General features: G+C 47.6%; 1 protein-coding gene across 2 annotated transcripts in view; it reads right to left on the reverse strand.

Annotated features, from left to right (window-relative positions):
- Positions 1–24,603, reverse strand: part of LOC146193998 (2-aminomuconic semialdehyde dehydrogenase-like) — a 72,275-nt gene that overhangs the window by 21,335 nt on the left and 26,337 nt on the right. For both annotated transcript variants that reach the window (XM_084602928.1, XM_084602927.1), the window contains one exon: positions 21,799–21,970. In XM_084602928.1, the coding sequence (XP_084459054.1) occupies positions 21,799–21,970 (172 nt within the window). The remainder of the gene's footprint in view (positions 1–21,798; positions 21,971–24,603) is intronic.

Below are 24,603 nucleotides of genomic sequence, written 5' to 3' on the forward strand. Positions count from 1 at the left end.
TTCACTAGTCGCTAAAGTCCCTCGTAGTTTTTTTAATGTTCTGCTTGGCGCCAGGGGAATCGAGGCATTGCCAGAATATATGATCCAGAGTACCCCTTTCTCCGCAAGTTTTGCATTTATCGTTCGCATTTTCCTCCACTTGCATGTGGAAAAGCCAGACAGGACTTGGAAAATTCCCAGCTTGCAGGCGCCGCCAAGCGACGGCCTCCTTGTTATTTAGCGTTTGGTACGGTGGTGGCAGGGCCCTTCTGCTGAGTCTGTAGTGTTCTAAGATTTCCGTATGTTTGCAGCCGTGTGTTTAGTTCGGCGTAGTTTTTCACAGTACAAATATGAACCAACTAGCCCAAGAAACGGTATTATTGCAGCCTCTTGTTCATCCCATCGCAATCAGGTGGTACAGGCGGTTCTACGTGATGACGATGATGATAACTTTATTTGTCCACCAGATAAGGAGGCCCCCAATCCCCGCCCTCGACACGCAGGCCTAAGGGACGGGATATAGGACGGGAGATGAGAGAGCTCCGCGATCAGAAGCAGGCAAAGAGGTCTTGGTTCTTCGCGGCTTCTTCCGCCAGGCGGATGGCTTGTTGCTGTGAAGCAGGGACCTCGCTCCGCAGCAGGGCTTCCCAGGCTTCTCTACGATTTCTATTTGCTTTAGCCCTTGGGGAGCTAGCACATTCCCAGATTATATGATCGAGGGTCCCTCTCTACCCACAGTGCTTGCATTTGTCGTTTTCTCTATCGTCCATCTGGACATAATATGCCCAGACCGGGTTACAAAGTTCCCAGCTTGCAGGCGCCGCCATGCGACTGCCTCCCTATTGCTTAGACTTTTATCCGGTGGTGGCACCAGTCTCCTGCTTAACCTGTAATTTTCTAGAATCTTCGTATAATTTAGCAGACGCTCGTCCATGTTCCGGCAGTCGGGCGGCTCCACAGTTACCCGGAAGTAGAGGGCTCGGGCTAACTCGTGGCCCGCTTCGTTGCCAGGAACGGACGCGTTTGCAGGTGTCAAAATTAGGCGAATTTTCCTGTTTAATCGTCTACTGGTCAGCATCCTTGCCGCTTCCGGCGAGACCCTACCCTACCCGAAGTCACTCCGATGATGCTCCGATGCAAGTGCAGTGGCTCTACGTGAATCTCCTGGGGACATAATCACCAGTCATGATCGGATGTGACGTCATATAACTTTCGGTTATTAAGCATGACTGGATGTGACATCATGATGATGTCATGATGTCACGGCCGATGATGTCACCAGGTTACGAGGCCGACGACGCGAAACGCAGGAACGGGCGCCAAAGAGCTGCGCTCTAAAAAAAAAAAAACGTCATACGCGATTCGAACCGCCACCAGAGAAAAGGTGCCGGTGCCTTAGACAACTCGGCCACAGTTGCATCTTATCACGCCGCATGAGTGCTCGGTAGGGTGCCTCGATGCCTTTCGCCTCCGCTTCCAGGGTGAGGACCATCCTGCGCCGCCGTTTTCCCTTCCCGGCGGCATGAATTGAGTTCCACTTCTGCTTGCGGCGCAGCGTTGAAATGCGCCGCTTCGGTGCGGCCTTCCAGCGCGGCGTTCCTGCTCGCTGTCCCGGCTCATGGTTGCCGCGACGTCGTGCCCTCCAAGCTCTAATCGGGCCTTTCAAAGCGTAGACTTTGACGCAGGTGCCCTCGCTCTGTCGACATGCCATTAGAAGAAAGGAATCTTGCACTGACCATGGATGCCCCACCAAACTCCTCCACTAATAGCGGGGGCCTACAATTCCCAGCCCCGTAGGACCAGGAGCTGTCAGACCTAAAACCCCTCAATAATTTGAAAGTAGCGACACTCTCCTCCACTCCGGCGTTTTCCTCCTCGAAAATCCTCGCCCGCCGTCTGCGCGCGCTGCACACGGCACGCTTTTTTGGGCAGCGCTGTCTCGCCGTCCGGGCAGTTGACTGGCACTTGCGCGCGCTCTTAAGTTCGCGCTTTTTCCACACTCTGTGATTGAATAAAATCACGAGTAAGACATGCGACACGCTTGACTATCACAAGCCACATAAGTTAGCGTCTCGTACGCGCAATGAAAGTGCCAATTAAGAGCGCTTGCGGCACGAACAAAACCACTTACTGCATACATCTCACATTCCTTTTGACTTTTCCTTACCGTCTGTCTCAACACGGCATATTATATGAAGCTTAATATTTACAATATATTTGAACATTCCAGAATATTTTCAGCATACCAATTATTAGTTCAATTTAGATTCACCTCGAACTAATTTTCGCGGAAGTACAGTTTATGAAGTTGCTCACGAGTGGAGTTTTAGTAGCGGGATGTTTGCTGTGAACAAGCTGGGACATTTGCTTTGATGGCCGTCCTAAGATTTTTCATTAAGGTTCAGTCTGAGTTTGGCACCGCGCAGTGCACATGCAACGGCTTAATCGTTTTTGTAGTTGAGAATTTTTTTGGCGGCTTGAAAACAAATATGAACTCTTTTCTATTAAGCATGAAACGCCTGTAGGTCCCGCTTTCGGCGACCTTGAGGTGATGTCGAGCCGAAATCGAGAGCCTAAGTTCCGCGCACTGATTTCCCGTCATCCAAGAAAAGTGTCCGCACCCCAAAGCCCTCTCGACCACCGAAATTTAGATTCGACTTCACTGAATTCGCCATACCCAAATTATAGGTTAGACATTGATTTTCGCCACATTCGGATGAGGTGAAATTCAGAGGGTTCATGGGGCTGCATTTTGCGGGAAGTCCCGTAATTTGGACGTAACTACTGAATTCGCCATGTTAAAGTTAGGTTAGACACCAATTTTCGCCAGATTCGGACAAGGTCAAATTTTAAGGGTTTAAAGAAATTTTTGATGTGCGGATATATAGTTTTGCGAACACGTTCTGTGGACAAGTTCTCTACACGCTTTCCTGCGACATAAGCCTATTAATGCTTAATAATCTCCCTCATTGTACGCGCTATTGTTGAAAAGTCAGACCTAGGTTCAGAAATTAAAGCGGGTGTGAAGAGGAAGACGTACACGAGGATATTATATGCGAATGTATGCGCATTGTATGCATCAGCCGTCGCTATTATAGCGCGTTGAGCGGAACCATGAAGTGAAAACAATAACACGCATAACGACGCAAAATGATCAGTGAATTAAGTGAGATTGCCAGATTAGTGATGCGCTTGCATGCAGTTTCACTATACACAGTCGCTTGTACCTCGCAGAGATGGGCAGTCTGCGTCGGCGTAAAGTTCTTGCGGCCGATGTTGTTCAGCCACTTTTTTCTAACGGTGTCTTTCTTGCCGCTCGGAATCGCGAAAAGAACAAAGCCTTTTTCACGCCGGCTTGTGCACTGAAATGCGCAGCAACTGGGCATAGTGCTGCACTAAAGGAGCGCGAATAACGCGAAGAGCAAGCGCGCAATGTCACGGAGCTCGGTCGTAGCAGCGGCCACTGCCCAAAACATGGCGCCGACGAAAAACGAAAGCACAAAAAGAGCGATCTTTTCGCGCACTTTTCCCGGAGACCGCCCGCGGAGCCAATCACAGTCCGATGGGAGAGGTGAGAGAGGAGGATCGGCGAGGGTGCGCGGCGCGGCGGCATAGTTCACAGAAAGTCGCTACTTTCAAATCATCAAGGGACTTTAGTCAGACCACCTCCGTGATGTCAGTGCACGAATCAAATGCTTCCGAACTGGCGAGTGGGACCCAACATGCTGCCGGAAAGAGCAGTGCCTCCACCCTGAAAGCGGAGGCGAAAGGCATCGAGGCGCCTTAATGCTCGGGGAGTCATCACGTTAGGGACATCAATTTCCTTCAGTCGCCAGGTGCGCTGAAGTAGTTGAAACAAACCGAAAGCTGGCGAGAGTTGGCAGGCGCTGCATGCTCGAGATTCTCCGTGGTAAGAGGGTGAGATGGGCATCGACACTCGGGACCGTTAATTGGGTACTGACATGTTACTCTGAAGCCACGCAGGCACTTTCGTACGGCTTAGCTAAAATGGGGCTTTTGTGTGGTCCTTGTATGCTAATGGGTATATGTGAAACAATAAAGACGTAAATTAATTAAGAATTGGGAGAGTAGCAGAGTGAATGTACGCAAACGAGGATCCGCTGACGTGAGCGATTAACACTCGCCCGATAATTATTTTTTTTAATTGGTTCACAGGAAGGGAAAAGCGCAGTATTTGTCACACTTGTTTCTGTGGACACCTGAACAGCGCCGTAAGGGAAGGGAGGAAGGTTGGAGTGAAAGTGGATAGAAACAGGAGCCGTAGTGGAGGGCTGCGGAGTAATTTCGACCACCTGGGGATCTTTAACGTGCGCTGACACCGCACATCACACGGACGCCTCTTCGTTTCGCCTCCATCGAAACGCAGTCGCCGAGGTCGGGTTCGAACCCGGGTACTTCGGCTAGTTCACTGTACTCCGGCACAGTAGTCGGGCGTATGAAATTACTCATTGACATCCACCCATGCGCAGCCATACGGCTGCGCATGGGTGGATGTCAATGAGTAATTTCTCCCTTATTACAACACTTTAGTAGTCCAAAGTGCCCCCTAGAATTTTTTAAAGGGCCCCCTGAAAGGCTACATGCGGTAATATCCAAATACAAGAAATCCATAGATGTCCTTACGACTATTCGAGTCAAATTTGAGCTTTGTGTGGAGCGTATAATTTACAAATTCTTTTTAAATAGTGGCCTTGGCGAATGCTCGCGACTTATTGGGGCGACATATTCCCGCGCGCGTTCCTCCCATGCGATGTCAAATGGGCTTTCTGGGTGCGCCCGCTTATTGAACGCTCCCAAGTTACACGGGCGGGACAGGGAGTGATAGGGCATCATCGTGGCTTATTTATCTCATGACTCGCCAACGTGCCCGTGCGTTCGCGAGAACTGTGTGGGATACCGCGAGGCTGTGACATCATCATGACGTCACATCCGGTCATTCTCAATAGCAGGAACTGGCATCAGGATGACGTCATATTCCCGGCTGGGTGTCCGATTCAGGCCAGTTTCACATGATGCGATTTTCGCCCTGCGATGCTGTGATTATCGTCAGTCTAGCCGCAGAGCGAGTGTCGCTCCAGCCGCGGAGGCGTTTCCAACAGGTTGGAATTCAGTCGCAACGTCGGCTCGGTCGTTCTGCGACTGACCAATGAGGAGTCGAGGAGCGCGTCGCGACGTCATGTGACGTACGGTGAAGTGCAACGGGCTGGCACGCCCAGTATCGAAGGAGAGCACGCGGCCCCATGAGACACCCTTTTTTCACGTCCGAGTGATTCATTCAGCGCAGCAACGCGCTTTTTGTATGCTGAAAGACTGCCCGTTTTCATAAATGCGCATAAATTATCGCTTAGAATGTAAAAATCCATCTGAGTATATAAATCAAACACGCTCTGCGTACGCGTTTTCTACGAAACATCACACAATCCTAAGAGTATCACTCACGGAATTCGCATGCGGGTTCGCTACATGTGAAAGTGCTGTTCGAAATCGCACTGCGGCGTCATCGACTGCACCGAAAATTTTCGCTGCAGTCGCAGCATGTGAAACGGGCCTCAGGCGTCCGTGCGGCGCCTTTCATTTGGCACTTTCTCGAACTACGAACCACACACCAATGAACACAAGGCTTAATGGTCATCGGGCATCCGCAGGCAAAAACCTCCCGAAAGCAGTTTCCCAGCATTTAAATCAGAAATACCATAAGTTCGAAGAAATTATATTATATATTCTCCAGTCAGGCTTTAAATCTGCAAGGGACAGAAAATATATAGAGCGGACAGAGGCATATCTAGTTCATAAATTTAGATAATTAGAACCAGCAGGAATAAGTATATTTAGGGGAACGTTAGAATCCCTTAGGTATATTCCCTCTGCATCATAATTATTCGGGAAAACAATCCCACATAGCGTTAATTGTACAGTTTATTAACAACGAATGTACACTCTATTCCCTTCAGCAATAGCATAACCTGTACATGTTCCTCTAAACACATTTCCTCCTTAGCAGTTGTTGCTTGAATTTGTCATCGAACATTTTTTTTATTATTTTTTTCATGTCAGTTGCGTTCCCTGTACGGTTATTATCCTGTGACTTTGTACACCCCTCCCCACCTTTTAAGAAAGTTTTAAAAATTGTCCCCCTTAGATATATGCCTTATCAGGGCCCTTTGCAAGCCCGTCCCTTTGGTAAGGTGTATCTGCACTAAACCCGCTTAAGTGGGGACTAATCATCTCCCGGTATTGTAGTTTTTCCTGGTACTGCCGCTTTTACTTCTTTTGCAGGCCACAGAATTCCTGGTTCCAGACTGAGAAATACATACTGAAGAAGTTTTCTTTTTTCACTTCATGGGGGGGGGGGGGGGGGGGGGGCGACTGGGGGCGACTTTCTTATTACCCATCCTCCCCTCCCCACTCCTACACATCTACTTTCTTCTCACCCACTTTCCCCTCCCCAGCTTTTCTTCTTCAGAAGCAAAAAGACCCCTGCCAGTGATGATCGCATTGCCCAGACGAAGACAAGTCCACTTGTCGAAACGTTGGCTCGACCTGCGAACTGGGGCCTACCCCATTTACCCTTGTTCAGTGCTTCTGCATACCGTGTAAACCATCTTCTTCCTCTCGTTCTACATGTTCCAAAATCGTGGAACATATTATCTATTCGAGAGTGGCTTCCTTTTTGTCATCTGTCTTTCGCCCTAATCAGCACGGTTTTCTCAACGGACGCTCATGTGACCCTCAGCTCGCTCTTTTCCTTCATGACTTGCATTCTTCCATTGACCAGAACATTCCAGCGGACGCCTTGTTATTGGTTTTCGAAAAGGCATTTGATTAGGTTCCCCATAAGCGCCTAATACTTAAACGTTCTAAACTTAATCTCTATCTTCCTGTGGTGGAATGGATCCAAGGATTCCTGGCTAATAGACAACAATATATTTACGCAAACTTACATTCCTCTCCGATGTCTCCCGTCCTCTCCGGAGTGCCTGAAGGATCTGTCCTTTGGCCTCTTCTTTTCCTATATACCAGCGACCAACCTTATAACATCTTGTCCGAAATCTGCCTTTTCGCTGACGACTGCGTCATATATCGGCCAATAACTAATCACGTAGATGCTTCAAGCCTATATAGCTCTTGACGCTGAATGCAAGTAAAAATTTCCAGCTATCGTTCTACCACCGCCGTCACTGTGTAGCTCCTACTTATTTCATTAACGACAACCCTGTTGTCCTTTGACTCCTGCAAATACTCGGGTATCCATATCTCTAATGATTTAACTTGGGCACGTCATGTTAACAGCATCACTAACTCAGCTAGCCGGTTGCTGAGCTATTTACTTTGCATACTTGCACTTGCCCCTCGTTTTTTTAAATTACTTGCCTACAAGACACTAATTCGTCCTAAAATAGAATACGCTAGTTCTATTTTCGACCCTCATCATACTAACCTAATAACAATCCTAGAATTCTTCAGAACCGCGGCACTAGATTTATTCTATCAGATTATTTTTACAGCAGCAGTATTACAGCATTAAAAGCACAGCTGAAGGAGTGCCACCGGGACTGCACACACCGGGCTGGAGGAGTGCCACCGGAGCAAGGCAAACAAGAGGACCTGATTAACTATAGCGAAACAACAATGCACTACAGACTGAGCAGGAGGGTCCTACCACCACCAGACTCCACGTTAGGCAAAAAGGAAGCAGTAGCATGGAGAAAACTACAGACAAATACATACCCGAACCCAATTCTTGTCAACCATATATGGCCAGAAATACGATCAGACCTATGTTCACTATGTAAGGAAAGGGGATATTTAGATCACATAATATGGGAAGGTGCAAAGTCACCAGGCAGGACTAAAATATATCTAAAGACGCCTGGGAGACCCTTCTGCGAAGCTAAGACCCATGCCCAAAGAGAAATTGTTCGACTGGCCGAGGATGCCGCCGGAGTCCAAGAACTACCGGCCTGTAACTAAGGAGACATCCCCACCTTCCGGGTCTGACCCTCGAAGAGCGGGATATTCGCTCTTGTTGTGGCTGTAGGAAGAAGGAAATGTGGCTCAAGGAAGAAGGAAAAGAAAATGCACGGGCCTGCTACGGGCTCTGTAGCTTAGCCACCTCCGCTGTCTCGTACCGGCAGAAGAGAGAAAGTAGAGAAGGGAAAGAAAAAGAAGATGGACAAATAAAAGCTCTCTATCTCTCTTCTGAAAAATAGTGTCAGTTCACTTTTTTCACGGGCGGGGAAATGCGACGGAGGGCGGCTGCTCCTGGCCCTGATGGGGCTGGGGCAGGTAGGTCACCGCCGCTTGGCGGGGGCTAGCCTAGCACCAAATTTTTATCTGTTGTAGGCTGTCATTGCACCCGCCACCGCTTCGGTGGTGGGCGACGGCTGTTGCGGCGCGCGTCTTTCTCTCCCTCTTCTTTTTCTTTCTTCTCTATTTTCTATTCTCTTAACGTTCTCCTCTGTCCGCTAGAGGCCGCGGAGATGTCTCAGCTACTAAAGCCCCTCAATAAACTAAAAGTAGCGCCAACATGTGAAGTTTGCCGCCCGCCTCCTCTCCTGCGCTCTCCTTCGTCGTTCGACCCTCTCATTGGCCGAGCGCCGTCACGTGCGCGCGCGCGCTTTTTTTTTCGCTGGGCGTGCAGCTTCCTCCTTTCCAGCGGGGCGGGCGGCGCGCGCGCGGCACATATCGCCGTGTGTTTTGCTGCCACGCGGACTGCTACTAAATCGTTCCCGCTGGCTATTTAATTTTTTTTTCAAGCATGTTGAGCTCTTTGGCCGGCGGCTGATAGAATCACGGTGGTGAAGGCGAGTTCAACCAACGCAGACATCGCGTACAAATGTTGTCACGCACTGACAGTTGAAAACGGAACCGTTTCAGCGCAAAATATAAAAAAATACTCCTACCACGCTTCTCAAGTTTCACGGTAGCTTACAATTCAGTCCAACTTGCAAAGAAACCACAGACTGCAGCTTCCGCAGCCTAGTTAATTGTTTTTCAAGCATGTTGCGCACTTTTGTCAACGGCTGACGGACTCAAGGAGGTGAAGGCGAGTTAAATCGACGCCAAAATCGTGTACGTATGGTGACACACCATGGCAGCTGAACACGGCACCGTCTCAACGCCAAATATAAAAAAAAATAACTGCTACCTCCCTCCCCAAGTTTACCGGTAGCTCACAAGTCAATCAAAGCTGCAAAGACTCCACACAGACTGCAGCTTCCACCGCCTATAATTAATTTGATCTGCAGCTGAAGTTGAAAATACATGGAAGACAGCTGCTGCCACACTTCTCAAGTTTACCGGCAGCTCGCAATCCAGTCAACGCTGCAAAGAAACCATACACAGACTGTTCCAAAATTGTTCCTGTCCACCGCCTAGTTACAAATTTTATAAAGCATGCCGCTGAGTGGCCAAATGTGACGAACTACGGACACACGGAGATGACGGCGAGTTGAACCAACGCCGAAATCGCGTATATGTGGTGTATGACACTCACAGCTGAAACTATTCTGGCGGGAAATCCCTGTCTACATTCGGTAATTATGTTTCAGCAGTGAGTAATATTTTAACCTGAACACATTGCGACAAAATGCAAGGCTCTGGTGAGACCCGGCGCACGGCCGCCTCGATCGGGGCGCGCGCGGCGCTGATCGAGACGGCTGTGAAGGGCGCCTGCTCCGGAGAGCGCGTGCTAGTCGCGCACCCCGTAGGTGGAGCCACGGTCGAAATGCGAGAGGAGGAGCGGCGCCGCCGGAGGAGGAGAGAGGAGATGGCGCTACTTTTAGTTTATTGAGGGGCTTTATCAGCTACAGAGCCAGTAGCAGGCCCGTGCATTTTCTTTTCCTTCTTCCTACATATATACTATGGTGAGGCAGGCCAAACGTAAAGAAAAATAATGTGCCTCCACCCGTGCCACTGAGCATAACGGGCTTTCCTTCTTCCTACATAAGGTAAGATGGAGTCCAAAGTCATAATCCGCCCTCACCACTAATGTATCGCGGGTAGAGAAAGTTCCGCAGTTAGAGATCCGCCGGCGATCGGAATCGAACCCGGGTAAGCCAACACAGTACTCGGGCATCTTAACCACTTCAACCCCGCGGCGGGGGAATACTTGCTCAGGCACACTTTCCTATAGCTCATCCCTATCCTGAGTTCCGCTAATTTCGGAAATTTATCCAGGGCAAAGCGGCGCTGAGATACATACGACTTCTGGAGGCCAGTGTCCAAGGAATGTTGTGAAAGTTTATATAAACCCATAGAGTTAAATACCAGCCTAACATCGAACTTATAGTCAAGTTAAATTTATTGAGGAAGAAATATCGTGCGCAGAAAGGAGAGCTTCTCAGCGCTCGTCCGATTGTAAAGTACAATATATTCACTCTGTGGTAAAGTAGAACCCATCGTCTTTGGCCAAACTATCTAAGACAGTTAGGAAACCACGTCTCGACGTTCCCGCGGGGGATTTAAACTTGCATAGTTGATGGCACCTGTTTTCCGTCTGGGAATGGTGAAAGAGCCTCCAAGTTTGAGAAGCTCTATGGTTGGGGAAAAAAAAAAAAATCCGCCAGCTTTTCGCGCTCATGAGCAGTTCTTGCTGGTATAAATGCAAACGAAAGATAGCGGCAAATGTAACTGTAAATTACGTTAGTAGCGCAGTTGGCACCTTATGAGTCGTTAGTGCCGATCGCGCCTACGTCGCCCACAGGCTTTCGTTTCTATAGAAGCTTCGCAGCCATCAGACGAACATGACCCCAGGCCCCAGCCCTCAGGCCCTCGTTTTTTCGAGAGACAGAAGCTTCGCTCATCGCAGTGCTATCGTAGCGTATGGAGTGTATTGTTGAAGCGCGTGCTCCACAGAGGGCGCCACCATCCCGCGAAGTTTGAATAGGTTTGAAACCTTTCGTTGCTTTCATTTTCCTCGGCAACGCTAGCGACAGAACAGCTCCGTCCTCGCTTGTAGTATGTCATAACGAACATGATATTCTACATCTTTTATTCTGCATATTCTTTGGCACGCTTTACACCCGCAATCTTGTGCGACAGAAAATTTTAAAACGAGACGAATTAGAAAAAGGGGACATACTCTTGATTTGGGTTATAAAGTTGGTTTATACTTTCAGAAAGCATAGCACGAAGGGACAAATATATAGACGGGACGGCTCCTGCCCCGTCAGTCCCTGCCCTGTGTACATCTATGTCAGTGCCCATCGCGTCCACGTCTGCGTCGTCTCTTTTTGCGCTGTTTTTTTTTTAAGTTACAATGAGAGATCTGCAGATTTCCAGTTTTCCACGCGAGAAATATCACATACAAAAAAAAAAAGAAAAAGATAGAGAGACGCTTTTCATTGCGCGATTTTTTTTTAAATTTTCTTTAAACCATTTCAATTTTGAAATAATTATTACCACACACCCCAAACACACGTTAAAATCGCGAGGCCCGTTTACGAGCATTGCACTTCACTTCTACACCTCACCGTCTCATCCGTGGTACCCCGCAGGGTGCCGTTCTTTCACCCACCCTTTTTAATATTGCAATGGCTCCTCTTGCGGTTCAGTTGTCGTCTATTCCCGATCTTCAGCACTTTATTACGCCGACGACATGACTCTGTGGTGCTCGCGCGGATCTCGTGGTCACGTGCAAGACACCATTCAGCAGGGATTGGATATCATTTCTTGCTTTCTTGGCCATGCAGGCCTGTCTCCCGCGCACGAGAAGTCAGAACTCCTACTTCTGACTCACTCTGCTTATCAACGAGCTCACAACTCACTGATATCCCTTACCTTGGGCGGCTCCCCAATCCCCAAAGTTTCTCAATGCCGCGTTCTTGGCATGCCTCGCATGCCGCCAAAAATGTTCGGGCTCTCCATGCGGCTGTTGCTGCCTGTCAGTCCGTCACCCATTTACTTCGCCGAGTTGTGAGACTGTCCTCTGGCCGGAGGGAAACTCACGCCTGTCGACTGGCTCAGACGCTGGCTCTTAACAAATTCCTTTACTTTATACCATATCTTTCATTCACCCAGGGCCAGCTAGACACACTTGCAACAGTTCTTCACGGCCTTTATAAAGATGCTCTTTGTCTTCCCATAACCACTTCCACCGATAAGCTTTATGCCACCGGGCTTTTTCATCTTCTTCGCAGTCTCCTTTCCCTTCACCGTGGCCGACAGATAGCTCGCCTCTAGGGCACAGTTCATGGACGCTGGCTTCTAAACCAGGCTAACATTTCCCCCATCCAGTCAATCCCTCTGCCAACTCGATCCCCTCCAGAAGCCACAAACCTCCGTATACTTCCTCTTCCAGCCAATATGTCGCCGGTCCTGCATGCTGGCCGCCGACATGTTGCTGCCTCTCATCATAGTCCGCCCTTCAATACCCATGGAGTCGCTTACACGGATGCCTCTTATGTGGCTCCTCGCGGGTCCGGAAGCCAGGTCTTCTTTAATCCTCGTCTACCCCTGTCACACACACTAGCGGCCCATTTCTCTACCCTCCGGATGGCTTGAGGTCCTCTCCATCATTCATGCCATTCAAAGTTCATTCTCTCCCACCTGTGCCTCAGTATATTATATACACCGTCTCCAAGGCTGCTATCCGTGCCATTCAATCTAAAAGTCTAACACGTCATCTGTCCACGGAGCTTGAGGTTGCACTTGTTGCGCTGCAGTCCTGCCCCGTCTTCCTCCGATGGATCCCTGGACACTCGGGAATTGACGGCAATGAGCTGGCGAACCAGCTCGCCCGTGAAACTCGTAACCGGGCATCGTTCATCCCCTGGCCAAGATCCTTGGAGGGCGGTTCGAGACTGTCTCTTCGCGCCACCATTAGCGAATATTACAATGCTGCTCGCTTAGACCGCAAGCTCTACCCTGACCCTCATCCTAATCTTTCCGTTCGGGAGGCTCATATCCTTCGGCAAATGCAGTTGAACACAACCCATAACCCCTGCACGGCTATATCGCTACAAATTCTCTCGTGATCCATCATGCCCCAACTGCCCTTCCCCTTATGACAACCTTTCACACTGCCTATTTTCATGTCCGGTTGCATTGCAATCGGGATTCTTTCCCACCTCCTCCCATACTATCTGGACCTGGGTGGACTGGCTTGGTGCCGAGGATGAAGAACAGCACCTGCTCGTCCAGCAGGCCATCGATGTATTAGGCGCCTAAGTGTTGCGCCTCATTAAGGTCTTTTACTACTACTAAAGATTAAAAAAAAAAAAGACCCTTCGCGACCTATGTGTTGCGTGCCCACCTAGCCTGCAGAGGAGCTGGGTTCGAACACCAATGGCGAAAAATGTTTTTCACTGAATATATAGCGTTATTTGATACAGTTTTATTTACAGCTGAATATATCGCGTTATTTGCGTTGTGTAGCGTAATTTTGAATATGGGGTGTTTGTATTCCCCGCACGAGGTCATGTGGTTTTGACGCCATAACCCTGTATATCAGTTAGGATTTTCCCGCATGAATATCTCCGACACGCTGGTGCCGACAACTACTACTACTACGACGCCGACGACTTTTCAACCGAAAGAGTTGTATACGCTTCGGGTAATAAACACGCGGGTGAACGGTTAGAACATGCCATGCGCAGTAAGGTAACCGCATCTGCGCATACCCGTAAGCGATATGCAGCGAAAGCCTGCGACCTCCTACTGCTCACTTTCGCCCTTGCAGGCAGTCCCCGAAAATTGGGCCCCGCCGTGGTGGTGCAGTGGTTAGGGCGCTTGACTGCCCAAGAAAGCAGGATTGAACCGCGTCCGCGGCGGCCTTTTTCGATGGGGGGCGAAAAGCAAGTTGCCCGTGTGGCGTGCGATGGCAGTGCACGTTAAAGAATCCAGCTCCCAGGGGAGGTGGAGGAAGTTTCCGTAGCTCTCCACTACGCCGTCTCTAATAGCCTGAGTCGCTTTGAAAGGACGTTAAATCCCATAAATCCAGTGCACGAAAGGTTAGGACACAATGCTAATTTCTCTTGTCTGCGGCTGCCCTTGCGGAGTCTTGTTAGCTCACATGCATTTTGCTATTTGCTTAATCACATGTGGTCCCTTTTTGCGTGTACGGCAGCTTACGAATGTATGCAAATGCGATGCCCAAGAAAAGGTCTGTTTTCTTGATCATCGCATTTGCATACATTCGTAAGGTGCCATATTGTGTCAAAGACTACCTGACACACACTCCATCTGACCCGCCGTGGTGGTGCAGTGGTCAGGGCGTTCGACTACTGGGCCCGAGGATGTGGGATCAAATCCCGACTGCAGCGGCCGCTTTTCGAGAGTGTGCTGTGCGATGTCAGTGCACGTTAAAGAACCCCATGTGATCGAAATTTCCGAAGTCCTCCACTGCGGCGGCTCCCATAAACCAAACCAAACATATACTCCATCCCAGTAGTTCCTTGCAGCACTACTAAAGCTGCAATGAGTGCGGAGGCGGCATTCTGACACTGCAGAACATAGGAACAGAGCCCATACGAGCATAGCGTGCGCATTCACGAAACGCTATTTGGTAGTTTAGCGTTCGCGACTCTTGGGTATGGTAATTCGCGAAACGCTATTTGGTAGTGAGCGTTCGGTACTCTGGGGTATGGTAGAATTTTAATGCGATAGCTTTTCTTGGCTCATCAGTGGCGGGCGCAGAATTCTAGTGACTGTCTGCGGAATGCGTGGCCAACAAATCGGGACCTTTAAGAAAAAAAAAAATCGTCTTCCACTGAGAATCAAACTCCTTTCTTAATCACCTTGTCTAGCGTTACTGCCGTCTTCATGTCATATGATGATGCAGTTGGTGATAATGATAGTGATTGCAGCGATAATGACGCTGCATTTAGTGATAATGATAATCATGGTATAGCGATGACAATGATGGTGCATTTATTGATAATGATGATAGTAGCGCTAGTGATGATGATGGTAGTAGGGACACGGCCACTCGATGGAAGCGCACTGGGTGCGGCCTGCTGCGTCGCGCCGCCGTCAATGGGCAAGCGCGTCCTTGGGGAGTTTACAGTTGCGCCCGCTATTTCTGCTGAGGGCGCCACTGTTCGGGGACACGTCGACGCCGGGGCCGCCGGCTCTGAGAGCGTGGTTTTCTTCCTTTCTGGGCGCATTCGGCTCGCGTCTGCGTGGTAAACGCAAACGTCTTTGTGTGCGCGTGTGCAAGCACGTTAACGTTGAGACTGGATGCGTTTGTTTTTTAAGGCGAAAACGGTTCTATGCTCATGAAGCGAAAATCTATGCGCGGAAGCTGTGCCTGTTATCTGTGCGTCGCATCTGTGCATTGGTGTGCCAGTCGCAAAAGCGGACGTGCAAGGATTGATTAAGAATGAAAATGATTGATGGTGATAGGTAATCAATAAAAGTTATAAATAGACATTGATAGAGGTAATGACTAATGCTAATGACTAATAATGGTTGATAATGACTAAAATGATTTGTAATGACCAGTATATCAAACTACGACATGTAATGACCGCAATTGATTAGAAATGAGTAAAAGTGCTTAGCGATGTGTGGTAATGACTATAATAGCTAGGCATGACTCATCATTACTGTTAATGACTACGAAATGACCAATATGTGAAACGACGACGTGTAATGACCACTGCTGATTCTAAATGAGTAGCCTGCTTAGTTATGAGTGATAAGGGCTGCAATGACTACGCAGGCAGACTCATCATGACTGAGAAACGACCAATATATCAAACGACGACTTGAAATGACGAACTGTGGCAAACGATGAGAGGCAAATGATAGAAGGGTGAGCTTTCGCCGTCCTCCGCTTAAAAGACATCTAAGAGACCCTCTAATTTTATCTGCTGAGCTCGCTTCAGGCAAATACAGCAGCGAGGAGTGGAAATGCACTCGCTTCCTCTGAAATGAAAGCGGCGCTGAGGTTAAAAAGTCCAGATGCTGAAGCATAATGCCCTATCAGCTGCCATTGAATTTGCTACAAGGGACAGCAGATTGGACTTGTTGGTGATTAATTATAGGTTAACCGTGCAAACAACGTGACGGGGACACAGGAGAAGAAGACGGCACAACCGCGCTAGTTGTGGCGTCCTCTTTTCTTGTGTTCCCGTCACGATATTTAACTTATTTAGTTACCAGGGAGCTGGCCAGTGAACTAGGATTTTTAACGATGGGTTGTGAAGCAGATGAACAAGATGAGGTAGCACCAGAAGCTTTTCTCGCAGGTTATGTTGCGAGGACATATCAGAAAACGCTACGAAGGTTTTTTTTTTATATAAGCATGCAATTTGTTCTAAATTTTGCCGCGCTAGTCTGAGTGGTCTTTTAAGTAAAGGAGCCTGTGCATACAACATTCGTTTATACTGTTAAGACTGTTTGAGCCGATGCGATAAAATGAAAAGCCACGTTCCACAGAAAATCCGGCGCCCGCTCTGTCGGCGGAAAGTCGGAAAAAAACCTTTCTGGTAAGAGGCACTTTAGTTGGTGATATGGCCAAACACCTTTGGCGCAATGAGAACACATGACATGTTCAATGTGGCAGGAACTGCCAAACCAGAGAGAGTCAATAAAATGTAAGGGTGAAATGGGAATTATTGAAAGCGGCACCCTTAGATCCCAAGTCAGGCATACTATACTCCTATAGGGCACGTTTTACAGCTTCGGTAAAGAGGTACTTTATATACTTATGTGTAGGGTGCTATTTCATAGAATGCGGTGGCTTAAGGCTGCATTCTAATGATATGCGACAGAGGCAGCAATTACGGGATACGGTGAATAAGCAGGTAGCAAAATGCGGGCACTCTAACGAGGCTCCTCAAGGAGACTTAAGAACCCCAAGTTTTGTTTATCACTACCAGGTTGTTGCTTAATTTATGCGATATTTGGTAATGGTTTTGAGGTGACATGGCAGTCGAGCAAGAGCCTGTTGCAGGAAATATGAGTCAACTGAACCAGTTACAGGTTAATGAAAACCAAGGACAGTGGAGGCTTGATGTACCCTGCAAAGGAAGTAATCAAGCTTTGTCAGCTTACGAGCACCTTCATTAACATGATGATGAAGTCTGAAGAGGTCCGGCGAAGTAGCAAGCTGTCTAACTTCGTTTCATCATTGTTTTCTCAGTGTACACAGTACCTGCAGCTAATCTATAAAAACAATGATCGTGCCCATGCTAAGGCGCTATGCAAGATATCGTTAAGCTGCTGCCCCCACTGATAGCGAGCTGGGCTGGAAATGTCAACTCAACAGTGGAGCGATGTTTATGGCTATGGCATAAACCTCTCTCAAAAAAGGTTTTCCGTCTGCGATTGGTAATTTTCTTCGTTCTTTTGTGTGGCCAATAAATAAGCGTACTCGGCTGCTCGCTGTATCTCGGCTGCAGTTGCGCTCTGACGCGTGAACATTCTCTGATCGCAATTAAGAGTTTCACAACAGCAACACTCGATGCGCGTTCTTCCATTGAAAATTACGAAGCAGCAAAATTGTATGGGTTTGCGAGCAGGCAATAAAAATAGTAATAAAAACTTTCGGCGCATATACGTAGCACCTTGAGGCAGACCGGCTCTGTCAAGCACGCTTACTTTGTCCGGTCATGCAAAATGCGGGACGCCATGACGGATAGCGTTCTGGCATACAAAGTTTAGAGGTCTCCAACTGAGTCGAAGATCCCAGGTTATCATCTAGATTTAACCTAATAAACATCTTCATATTTCCACCGTAACATTTGTCACAATGAGATAGAAAGGTAGGTTGCATGTCGCATTTTCACAGATGTTGCTCATAGTAGGACATTTTTTATTGGATAGCGCTGGCAGCTTAGAACAGGTTGACATCAATTTGTGTATAAAAGCTGTATGCAGGAATGAGTAAATGGTATGAAAATGACACACGGAATTCACGACATAGTTAAGTGGTTATGCATTAGGCTACCATGGCAGCTGAACAGCTTCGAATTGTTCACAGCTTGGTCACATTTTAACGTGACGAACAATTGGATCCGAATGCAACATCACGGTGATGCGAGCTCTCCAATCGAGTGGCCTTGAACCATCGTCACTATAAGTTTCTCGGGGTACACTCCAGTATACATCCTTGCCGAGCAAGCGCTAAGTGCTGACATGGTCACACTAGACATGACATTATATACTAATTCTTGTTGCCAAATTGTGTGAAGCGGGGCTTTTATGTTTTAAAATAAAAGGCTTCTACCACGCCGACGCCTCCCTCAAAGCGCAGCCAGGCGCAGCTCTCCGCGCTCGGCTGTCCCCGAACGGTGGCGCCGCGGCGGTGGCGACTGGAAGTAGGCGCCTCCCGCCGGTTTCGGGCGACGTAGCAGGCCGCACCTAGTGCGCTTCCATCGAGCGGCCGTGGTAGGGATGAATATGGCGATGTAGTTGGTGAAAACAGTTCTGTAGTGCGCCTTTCACCATTTCCGCTCTTATAGCAGACTTAAGCGCAGTCTTGTAATTTTTTGTTACCAACTTGGCGGTGCGCTTCGAAGCAGGACTATTGACCTAGAGCAACATTCATGAGCGCTATCTTTTTATTGATTTATTGTTTCCCTCTTCTAGGCATAAAAAAATAAAATTCGTGTACAAAAGCGGTTTCATTCCGAAAACCAGATGGCGCCACTTGGCTAAAATAGTCGCCGTGGCCTCGTTTGCATACGCTGAACTGAAAGTGCGGATGTAGAAAACAGCAAGCTTTAGAATGTTCTTTCAGGGTTTGGTGTATGTACAACTATTGAATATACTCCTTCACAACCTTATCTGCATACGCCGCGAGTAGAGAATGCGGCGCGGAAGAATGCCCTTAACGCGCCCTCGTGATTGGCAGAAGTGGTCTCCTGGTTTCCACAGTGCTGCTATGGGATGGAATATAGATAATAAAATTCCTGTACTCACCTATGGGGCTGAAACGTGGAGGCTAACCAAGAGGGTTCTACTTAAGTTGAGAACAACTCAGAGGGCTATGGAACGAAGAATGGTAGGGGTATACGTTAAGAGATAGGAAGCGTGCAGACTGGGTCAGAGAAATAACTCAAGTTACTGACATTCTAGTGAAAATTATTGAAGTGGATTACGAAGACGTCGCGAAAAGGGACGAGGACAAGGAAGGAATACCAAAACAACAGGACAGGCGCCACCTTTTAACTCCTGTTATTTTGGTGTCCCTTCCTTGTCCTCGTCCCTTTCGCGCCGTCTTCATAATCCACTTCAACCATGAACCAACTAGCCCAAAGCAAAGTACTTCTTGAGTGAAAATTAAGAAGAAATGGGCATGGGCAGGACATGTAGTGCGAAGAGAGGATAACCGATGGCCGCTTAGGGTAACAAACTGGATTCTGAGGGAAGGAAAGCGTAGCGGGGGCGGCAGAAGTTAGGTGGGCGGATGAGGTGAAGAAGTTCGCAGGGGTTAAGTGGATGCAGCTAGCACAGAACCGGGTTAAGTGGAGAAATATGGGAGAGGCCTTCGCCCCGCAGTGGGTATAGTCAGGCTGATGATGATGATGTATACAATTCCAAGAGTGCATGCAGCCTCGTACGCGCGGAGAATGCGTAATCATGCCAAATTTTGGGGGTGGCCCACCTAAATTTGGAAGTTACCACTGAGTTGGCCGTAGTCGCATTAGGTTGGGTGCCCACTTTGGTCAGATTCTGGCGACGTCAAAATTTGCGACTTGGCTGGGCCAAAAGTTGGGGGTGGCCTACTATGTTGTCCACGCTCAAATTAGGTTAACACCAGTCCTGGTCAAATCGGACGAGTGAGATTTCAGGGATGACCTTTACAAATTCGAAGGTCAGCATTGAATTGTCCATACTCGATTTAGGTTAGTCAAAATCGGTCGAATTCTGGCGAGGTCGAAATTTGGGGATCCAGAGGCCAAATTTTGATGGTGGCCAGGCCATAGATTTGAAAGTCATCATTGAGATGGCCATACATGAATTAGGTTGTACATGAAATTAGGTCAAATCAAAGTTTGGGGTCCAGAGAGTCAGTTTTGGGGATGTGGACACTTTCTGTACACACTTCCCGCGGACAGGTTCAGCGGACGCTTGTTTGCACCATGAGTTTATCAATGCTTACGCATTAAAAGGCCTTCGGATCGGACACAAACATCTAACACATAACTTTATCCTCAGCTAAGAAGATAAGCCAAATTGTGAGCACTGTGGTCATGAGCTTATAATAAACCACATTTTATTTTCGTGTAGAAAACTTGAAATACTAAGAAACAAATGTTTTAGACAGTTTTACATCGAGCATATACCATTTCACCTTATTTCACTCCTAGGAGAGAATGCACTCGTCAGTATATCCACTGTTTTCATCTTTTTAGAAGAATCAATGTTTTTAAGCAAGCTGTGATAACCCAACAGTTTTAATCTTCCACCAAGAAAACATAATACACCCTGCGTTTGGCGCATGATAGCCTTAGTCGCTTATGCGCCAAAAAACACAACACACGACAAAACACAAAAGCTCTGCTTTAACCAAGCCGCACGAACGTGGATGCGCGGCGTAGGAGGAGCGTGTCTGACTCTATACTCAATCAGGTTCTGTGCCTATATCAAAGGAACCAGCTGTGGCCTTATTAGGGCTATTTTTTTTTGAAACGCTACAGCAGTGTAGCAAAGCACCATTGGATGTATTAGAGGTTTGCTACACTGGTTTAGCTGGTGTAGGTTAAAAAATAGCTCTATTATGCTGTCTTGTGGCGTCACACAGCCCGCCGACCAACCATGCCCTGTCACGTCACCTGCCTATCTGCCAGCGCCATGATCGTGATTTTTCGCTTACGACGACGACGCAGGATTTTCTGCTGAACTGGGCCTTTAACACGACTAATGAACGGCTGTCTTGTTAGGTGCTCTGTTCAAAATAGGAACCTGGCAAAAGGCAATGCCATAAGCGAATCGCCGATTGCTGGGTCATTCTCCATGAACCCTTATCCCTAACTGCTCGCACTCCAAGCATCGGAATACTTCCCCTAAGCAAGCTGTGAATATCACTGGGGAGATCGTGTCTCCTTGCCTGACACCTTCCTGAATAAAATTTTTACTACTTTCTTTATGCTGAGCAGATATCTTCCCATCCTTTCCAATATGGCTCATCTACCCCCTTACTCCGCAATGCTTCCATTACTGCCAAGGTTTCGACAAAGTCAAATGCTTTCTCGTAATAAAGGAACACTGTGTATATGGGCTAGTTATATTCCGAGCATTTTTCTATCACCTGGTTGATAATGAGTGTACCCATCTTGAAAACTTGCTTGATCCTTTGTTTGATTGAAGCCTAAGGTTGCCTTGATTCTGTTAGTGATTACCTTAGTGAATACCTTGTACGTAATGGAGAGTAAGCTGACTGCATCTAATTTTTCAAGCCATTAGCATCCCCTTTCCTATGGATTAAGACAATGTTAACGATCTTCCAAGGTTTTGGTACCGTCCATGTCATCAGGTATTGGGTGGTCGATTTTTCTAGCACGACAACCCCGCCGTCTGCCGACAATTTTATGCTCCCCCAGCTGCTTTCCCCCTTTTCATAGCTTCTAAACGCACGGTATAGACCTATAGTGACGGCCTCTACATTACACGAAATGCTGCAATGCCCTCTTAAAATGGTTTGTGACTGATTACCATTGTAATGTATTCAACCTGCCCTTTGTTTGTAGACAAAAACTCTAGCTAAGAAAATCACTGCTGACTACGAGCGGTTGCTGGCCGTCGCGGCGCCTGGCAATCCACCCATCTCTGTTCGTCGCACAAGGTGATTGAACTGTGCCTCTTGCATGGATGGTGCAGCAAGTTCAAGAGGCTTTCTAGACTTACGTTTTTGTTCTCCTTGGGCAGGTCGGGCTCCTCCCTGAGGCCTCCGCAGAGCACTTTGCCCCCGTCTTCCATGGCGAGCTTGATGTAGAATTTGACTTTCTCCAGGTGCTCTTTGCTGATCAGTGCGCCCATGAAGACGGACTCACTTTGCGGCGGACCGACCTTCAGCTTCCTGCGAAGCGAAGTTTCGCACGCGTGAGCATCGACGCGCCCACTTCTGGAAGGCCACTTGCTTGTGTATGGAATACGAAGATGTCGCTATTGACAAGTGACAAACTATACAACAATTTAAAATGGCCAGTATACAGTACGCATGCCGTGGGTAGGCACCATTACAGTCATTTACACGTGTATCAAAATCGGTGGCAGCTCGATCAACCTTATTTGACTAGAGGGATAGCAACTCACGCGGGAGTTTTGTATTTGGGAATTTTTTTCGCGCAGGTACTTCAGTATATAAAATTACCAGCAAATTAAATGAATAAAATGCATTTTAATTCTGCTTTTGGTGCAATAATTTTTTCCTCGTGTAATGAACTGAACCGATTGTACCGAATAAAAAAATTGCCGCTGTTTAAGCAGGCTTACACAACAGGCTCAGGCTTACAGACTGCCTCAGTGAAACTCACTTGTAAAGCCGTTCGAATTACCGTACGAAGATTTTCGCGAATAAGAAATCTCATACGAGGCTTGAAACAAAAGGTAGCGGAATCGGATACTGAAAGCCTTAGTGTGCACAAAGGCTTGCATTGCGTGAAAAGAAAAAAAAAAAGAAAAAAAAAGGGGGGGGGGGGGACCACTGAATTTTTTTTGGGGCAGCAACGAACCTACCCAACAGTCGCTGCCGCTGGTGAATCTATAGGTTCTTTTTCGACGTATGCAGCAACACTTCACACAGACTGCGAATCCGCATATAATAGAGGTATTAGTGTAAAACTAGGTGTCGAACGGGGCATATATTCACTGAGTCATATGTCATGTTGAGTATGCACTAATTGATGCTCTGTTAAGATGATGTTCATCTTTTTAACAGTTCTAGAACATGCCCACCATTCATCATCGTCATCATCATCAGCCTGATTATACCCACTGCAGGGCGAAGGCCTCTTCCATATTTCTCCATTTAACCCGGTTCTGTGCTAGCTGCATCCACTTGACCCCTGCGAACTTCTTAATCTCATCCGCCCACCTAACTTTCTGCCGCCCCCTGCTACGCTTTCCTTCCCTTGGAATCCAGTTTGTTACCCTCAGCGACCATCGGTTATCCTCTCTTCGCACTACATGTCCTGCCCATGTCCATTTCTTCTTAATTTCCACTAGAATGTCGGTAACCTTAGTTATTTCTCTGACCCACTCTGCACGCTTCCTGTCTCTTAATGTTACCCCTACCATTTTTCGTTCCATGGCCCTCTGGGTTGTCCTCAACTTAAGCAGAACTCTCTTGGTTAGCCTCCACGTTTCAGCCCCATAGGTGAGTACAGGTAAGATGCAACTGTTATATACTTTCCTCTTTAGCGATACCGGTAAGCTGCTAGTCATAATCTGTGAGTGCTTGCCAAATACGCTCCATCCCAATCTTATTCTTCTTGTTATTTCTTTTTCATGGTCCGGATCTGCGGTTACTACCTGTCCTAAGTAGATATATTCGCCTACTACTTCCAGTACTTCGCTACCTAATGTAAACTGCTGTTCCTTTCCGAGGCTGTTGAACATTACCTTAGTCTTCTGCATATTGATTTTCAAGCCTACATTTCTACTTTTCCTGTCTAGGTCATCAATCATTATTTGCAGTTCATCCCCCGAGTTGCTTAGCAAGGCAATGTCATCAGCAAATCGCAGATTACTGAGGTATTCTCCATCTACCCTTATCCCTAACTGCTCCCATTCCAAGTCTCTGAATACTTCCTCTAAACAAGCTATGAATAGTACTGGGGAGATTGTGTCTCTTTGCCTAACACCTTTCTTTATGGGAATTTTGTTACTTTCTTTATGCAGAACTATGGTTGCTGTGCAGCCACAATATATATCTTCCAGCACTTTCACGTACGGCTCGTCTACCCCCTGATTTCGCAACGCCTGCATCACCGCCGAGGTTTCAACTGAGTCAAATGCTTTTTCGTAATCAATGAATGCTATGTATAAGGGCTCGTTATATTCCGAGCATTTTTATATCACCTGATTGATGGTATGGATATGATCGATAGTAGAGTACCGTTTCCGAAACCCTGCTTGATCCTTTGCTTGATTGCAGTCTAAGGTTGTCCTGATTCTATTAGCGATTACCTTAGTAAATACCTTATACGTAACAGACAGTAAGCTGATTGGTCTGTAATGTTTAAGGTCCTTAGAGTCCCCTTTCCTATGAATGAGGATAATGTTTGCATTCTTCCATGGTTCCGGTACCATCGATGAGACCAGGCACTGCGTATACAGGGTGGCCAGTTTTTCTAGCACGATATCCCCCCCGTCCTTCAGCAAATCTGTAGTTATCTGATCCTCTCCAGCTGATTTCCCCCTTTTCATAGTTTCTAGTGCTTTCTTGACCTCGTCCTTTGTCACTGGTGGAACGTCTGACTGTTTTTCCCTACCTCCAATCTCATTATGGTCCTGACTACTTTAGCTACTGTAGAGATCTGTATAGAACTCCTCGGCTACTTTGACTATCTTGTCCATATTAGTGATGACGTTGCCCGCCTTGTCCCTTATCGCATACATCTGTTTTTTGCCTATGCCAAATTTCTTCTTTACCGCTTTAAGGCTTCCCCCGTTCTTTACAGCATGCTCCATTTTCTCCATGTTATACTT

This window comes from Amblyomma maculatum, chromosome 4 (assembly GCF_055883805.1).
Source record: "Amblyomma maculatum isolate TAMU_Amacu chromosome 4, ASM5588380v1, whole genome shotgun sequence".
Classification (NCBI taxonomy): domain Eukaryota; kingdom Metazoa; phylum Arthropoda; class Arachnida; order Ixodida; family Ixodidae; genus Amblyomma; species Amblyomma maculatum.